This window comes from Pristiophorus japonicus, unplaced genomic scaffold (assembly GCF_044704955.1).
Source record: "Pristiophorus japonicus isolate sPriJap1 unplaced genomic scaffold, sPriJap1.hap1 HAP1_SCAFFOLD_149, whole genome shotgun sequence".
In the NCBI taxonomy this organism is placed as follows: Eukaryota; Metazoa; Chordata; class Chondrichthyes; family Pristiophoridae; genus Pristiophorus; species Pristiophorus japonicus.
In genome coordinates, this window is record NW_027251165.1 from 586,534 (window position 1) to 591,576 (window position 5,043).

Here is a 5,043-nt window from a genome sequence, read left to right on the forward strand (position 1 = left end):
GACGGGTTCATTGCGGACGGGTTTGGATCGGTTGGGCCCAGGTTCTGTTCGGTTCTCTTCGGGCTGGGTTAATTTCAGGTGGGGGCGGGTTCGGTTGAGGCTGGTTTCGGTACGATTGGTCCCAGGTTCGGTTCAGTTCCGGACGGGTTCGGTTTCGTTGGGTCCGGGTTCAGTTGGGGACGGATTTACTTGTGGACGGTTCGATTCGTTTCGGTTGGGGCCGTGTTCGGATCAGTGAGGTTGCCGCTGGGTTCGGTTCGTTCTCTTGGCGCCAGGCTCGGTTGGGTTCTTGCTGGATTTGGTTCGCTTGGGGCCGGGTTCGGTTTGTTTTTGGTTGGTTACGTTTGGTGCCAGATTCGATTCAGTTTGGAAAGGGTTCGATTCGGTTGGATGCGGCGGTGTTTGGATGGGGCAGGTTCGGTTCAGTTGGGGCCCTGTTCGGTTCTGTTGCGACCATGTTCGCTTCGGTTGGGGTCGGGTCCGGTTTGGGTGGTGATGAGTTCGGTTTGGTTGGTGCCGCTTTCGGTTCGGTTGTGGCCGGGTTTGGTTCGGTTGGGGCCGCTTTCGGTACGGTTGTGCCCGGGTTCGGTTTGGTTGGGACCAGGTCCGGTTCCGTTGGGGCCGGGTTCGGTTCAGATGGGACTGGGTGCGCTTCAGTTGGGGCCGAGTTCGGTTCGGTGGGGGAGAGATCGGTTCGGTTGGAGCAGGTTTCAGTTTCGTAGAGGCCGGTTTCGGTATCGTGGGGGTCGGATTCGCTTCGGTTGGGACCAGGTTTCGTCCGGTTACGGCCAGCTTCGCTTCGGTTGGGGCCAGTTTCTGTTCGGTTCAGTTGGGGCTTGGTTCTTTTCGGTTCGGTTTGGGCCCAATTCGGAATATATGGGGCTGGGTTCGGTTCGGATGGGACCGCGTTCGGTTCGGATTGGGCGGGTTCTGTTCGGTTCGATTGGTGCTGGGTTCAGTTTGGTTGGGTCCGTGTTCGAATCGGTTGGGGCCATGTTATGTTCGGTTGGTTTCGTGTTCGGTTCGGTTGGCGCCGCATTCTGTTCGTTTGGGGACTGGTTCAGTTCAGTTCTGGGCGGGTTCAGTTCTGTTGAGTCCGGGTTTGGTTGGGACCCGGTTCGGTACGTTTGGGGCCAGGTTCGATTGGGAAGTTTTCGGTTCAGTTCGAGCCGGGTTGGTTTGTGCCGTGTTTGTTTCAATTGGGGCCGGGTTCGGTTAGCTTGCAGCCTGGTTCGATTGGGGCCAGTTTCTTTTCCAACCGGGTTCGATTTTGGCAGAGTAAGGTTGGGGCCGTGTTCAGTTGGGGTCGGGTTCGTTGCAGAAGGGTTCGGTTCGGTTGGGGCTGGGTTTGGTTCAGTTCGCTTTGGGATGGGTTCAGTTCATTCGGTTGGGGCCAGGTTCGGTTCGGATGGGGCTGGATTTGGTTCGGTTTGGGCCGGGTTCGGTTGGGACTTGTTTTGCTATGGTTGGTGCCAGGTGCGGTTCAGTTTGCGACGGGTTTGGTTCGGTTGGGGCCGGAATCACTTGGGGACGGATTCGTTGGGGACGTTTCGGTTCGTTTCGGTTGGGGCCGTGTTCGGATGAGTTCGTTGGCGCTGGGGTCGGTTCATTCTTTTGGGGCAAGGTTCGGTTCTGATGGGGCTGGATTTGGTTCGTTTGGGGTTGGGTTCCGTTGGGAATTCGTTCGGTACTGTTGGTGCCTGGTTCGGTTCAGTTTGGGACGGGTTCGGTTCTGTTGGATCTGGCTTCGGTTTGGTTGCTACCGTGTTTGGTTGGGGCCAGGTTCGGTTCAGTTGCCGTCGGGTTCAGTTCTGTTGTGACCATGTTTGCTTCGGTTGGGGCCGGATTCTGTTCGATTCGGGTCGTGTTCGGTAGGGTTGGTGCCAGTTTCGGTTTCGTTCGGAACGTGTTTGTTTCGGTCGAGGAGTGCATAGTTTGGGGCCGGATTTGCTTCGTTTGAGGCCGGGTTCTGTTCGTTTGGGGCCGGGTTCGGTTGGGACTGGGTTCGTTTCAGTTGGGTTAGGCCCGGGTTCGGTTCGGTTGGGGCCGGTTTCCGATCGGTTGGGTCCAGTTTCTGTTGAGGTCGGTTGTAGCCGGGTTTGTATTGGGCCGGGCCGGCTTCGCTTCGGTTGGGGCCAGTTTCAGCTCCGCTCAGTTGGGGCTGGGTGCTGTGTGGTTCAGTTGGTGCCGGGTTCGTTACATTTGGGGCTGGGCTCGGATTGGGTGGTGCAATTTTCGGTTGGGGACGGTTTCGGTTAAGTTTGGGCCGGTTTCGGTTCGGTTGGTGCCGGTTTCGGTTGGGGTCGGGTGCTGTTCTGTTGGCTTGGCGCGGGGTTCGGTTCGGTTGGGGGCCGTGTTCAGTTCTGTTGGTTCTGTGTTCTGTTCGGTTGGGGACGATTTATGTTTGTTTGTGGCCGGTTGCAGTTTGTTAGGGTCCGGTTTCGATTCGGTTTGGGCCGGGTTCGGTTCGTTTCAGGCCGTGTCCGATTCAGTTGTGGCCTGGTTCGGTTCAGTATTGGTCGGGTTCGGTTCAGTTGGGGCCCGATTCGCTACGGTTGGGGCCAGGTTCGTATCGGTTGGGGAGGGTTTTGGTTGGGACCGCCGTCGGTTAGGTTGGGGCCTGGTTTGGTTCGGTTGGCTCCAGCTTCGCTTCGGTTGGGTCCAGTTTCTGTTAGCTTCAGTTGGTGCTTGTTTCGGTTCCGTTCAGTTGGGGCCAAATTCGGTTAATTTGGGGCTTGATGCGGTTCGGTTGCGGCCAGTTTAAGTTGGGACCAGGTTCGGATCTGGCCGGGTTCGGTTTAGTTGCGGCTGGGTTTCAGTCGCTTGGGACAAGTTCGGTTGACTTCAGGATGGGTTCATTTCGGTTCGTTGGGTTGGGGCCGCGTTCTGTTGAGTAAAGTTTCGCTTCGGTATTGTTGGGGCCATGTTCGGTTGGGGCCGGGTCTGATTCAGTTGGGGATGGTTTCGGTTCGTTTGGGTTGAGGCCGGATTCGGTTCGGTGGGGGCCGGGTTCGGTTTAGGCCGTGTTATGTTTGGTCCGGGTTCAGTTGCTGATGGTTTCGTTGCGAACGGGTTCGGTTTGCTTGGCCCCAGGTTCGGATCGGTTCTGTTGGGGCGAGGTTCGGATCGGTTGGGGTCGGGTTCAGTTGGAGACGCGCTCGTTGTGGATGTGTTCGGTACTGTTAGGCCCGGGTTCGGTTCGGTTTGGTTGGGGCTGGATTCGGTTGGGGCCAGGTTCGGTTCGGATGGGGTGGGTTTGGTACGGTTGGGGTCGGGTTCGGTTAGTGCTGAGTTCAGTACAGTTGGTTCCAGGTCCAGTTCAGTTCCCGAACGGTTCCCTTCGGTTGGGGCCGGGTTCAGTTAGGGACGGATTCGTTGGGGACGGGTTCGGTTCTGTTCTGTTGCGGCCGTGTTCGGTTCAGTTCGGTTGGCGCTGGGTTCGGTTCGTTCAGTTGGGGCCAGGTTCGGTTCGGCTGTGATTAGATTTGGTTCGGTTGGGGCCGCGTTCAGTTGGGACTTGGTTCGGTACAGCTGGTGCCAAGTTCGTTTCAGTTTGGAAAGGGTTCGGTTCGGATGGATCCGGCTTCGCTTTGGTTGAGGCCGTGTTTGGTTGGGCCAGGGTTTCGTTCAGTTAGGGCGGGGTCCGGTTCAATTGCAACAATGTTCATTTCGGTTGGGTCCGGGGTCGGTTTGGCCTGGAACGATTTCGGTTTAATTGGGGCTACTTTCGGTTTAGTTGTGGCCGAGTTTGGTTAGGTTGGGGGGCGTTTGGTTCGGTTGGCGCCGGTTTCGCTTCGGTTGGTGCCGGGTTCGGTTCGGTTGGGTACAGTTTCTTTTCGTTTCGGTTGGTGCCGGGTTTGCTTTGGTCGGGGCCTGCTTCGCTGAACTTGGGGCCAGCATCAGCACATCTCAGTTGGGGCTGAGTTCGGTTCGGGTCGGTTGGTGCCGGGTTCGTTACATTTGGGGCTGGGTTCGGGTTGCTTGGTGCCATTTTTAGTTGGGGCCTTTTTCGGTTCAGTTGCAGCCGAGATCGGTTGGGGTTTGCTTCGGTTGAGGCCGGGTTCGGTTCGGTGGGGACCGTGTTTGGTTCGGTAGGGTCTGTGTTCGGTTCGGTTGGGGCGATTTCTGTTTGTTTGGGGCTGGTTGCAGTTTGGTAGGGGCCGGTTTCGGTTCGGTTGGGGTCGTGTTGTGATCAGTTCGGGCTTGGTTGGGGTCGGATTTTGTCGGGTTCGGTTCGGTTGAGGTCCGATTCGCTTCGGTTGGGGCCGGGTTCGTATCGGTTGAGGAGGTGTTCGCTTGGGGCCGTCGTCGGTTCGGTTGGGTCCAGATTTGGTTCGGTTGGGGCCGGCTTCGCTTCAGTTGGGGCCAGTTTCTGTTTGATTCAGTTGGAGCTTGGTTCGGTTCGGTTGGGGTCTAGTTCGGTAAAATTGCGGCTGGGTTCGGATCGGTTGCGGCCAGTTTCGGTTGGGAACGGCTTCGGATCTGGCCGGGTTCGGTACAGTTGAAGCCGGATTTGATTGGGTTGGGGCAAGTTCTGTTGAGTTCGGAACGGGTTCAATTCGGTTCGTTGGTTTGGTGCCGGGTTCTGTTGGTTAAAGCTTTGCATCAGTTTTGTTGGGGCCGGGTTCGGTTAGGGCCGGGTTCGGTTCAGTTGGGGATGGCTTCGGTTTGTTTGGGTTAAGGACAGTTTCGGTTCGGTTGGGGCCGGGTTCGTTTGGTGCCGAGTTCTGTTGGGGCCGTGTTTCGTTGGGGACGGGTTCGTTGCGGACGTGTTTGCTTCGGTTGGGCACGGGTACGGTTCGGTTCGGTCGGGGCTGGGTTCGGTTAAGCCAGTTTTGGTGCGGTTGGGGCTGGGTTTAGTTCAGTTGTGTGCGGGTTCGTATTGGGCTGGGTTCGGTACGGTTGGTTCCAGGTTCAGTTCAGTTCCATACGCATTCGGTTCGGTTGGGGCAGGGTACAGTTGAGGAGGATTCGTTGGGGACGTGTTCAGTTCGGTTGGGATTGGGGTCGTGTTTGATAAGGTTGTTGCCAGGTTCGGTTTAG

General features: G+C 57.3%; 1 protein-coding gene across 1 annotated transcript; it reads right to left on the reverse strand.

The window, feature by feature from the left end:
• Nucleotides 1-231: 231 nt before the first annotated feature.
• On the reverse strand, nt 232-4,606 carry LOC139242831 (uncharacterized). The gene is made up of 3 exons (XM_070870515.1): nt 4,432-4,606; nt 1,798-2,379; nt 232-797 (listed from the first exon to the last, which is right to left on the reverse strand). The coding sequence occupies exons 1-3, from the start codon at nt 4,604-4,606 to the stop codon at nt 232-234; spliced, it is 1,323 nt and encodes a 440-aa protein (XP_070726616.1).
• Nucleotides 4,607-5,043: the final 437 nt, after the last annotated feature.

Bases quoted from the DNA above. Each gene is read 5' to 3' on its own strand.
- LOC139242831 (XM_070870515.1), bottom strand. From the start codon at position 4,606: ATGCAAAGCTTTAACCAACAGAACCCGGCACCAAACCAACGAACCGAA. The intron at 2,380-4,431 runs GCAATTTTACCG...CCAACCGAACAG, and splicing joins CAACCGATCCGAACCCAGCC to AACACAGAACCAACAGAACT. The intron at 798-1,797 runs GCAACTGAACCG...CCCCAACCGAAG, and splicing joins CAACAGAACTGAACCCGACG to CGAAGCTGGCCGTAACCGGA.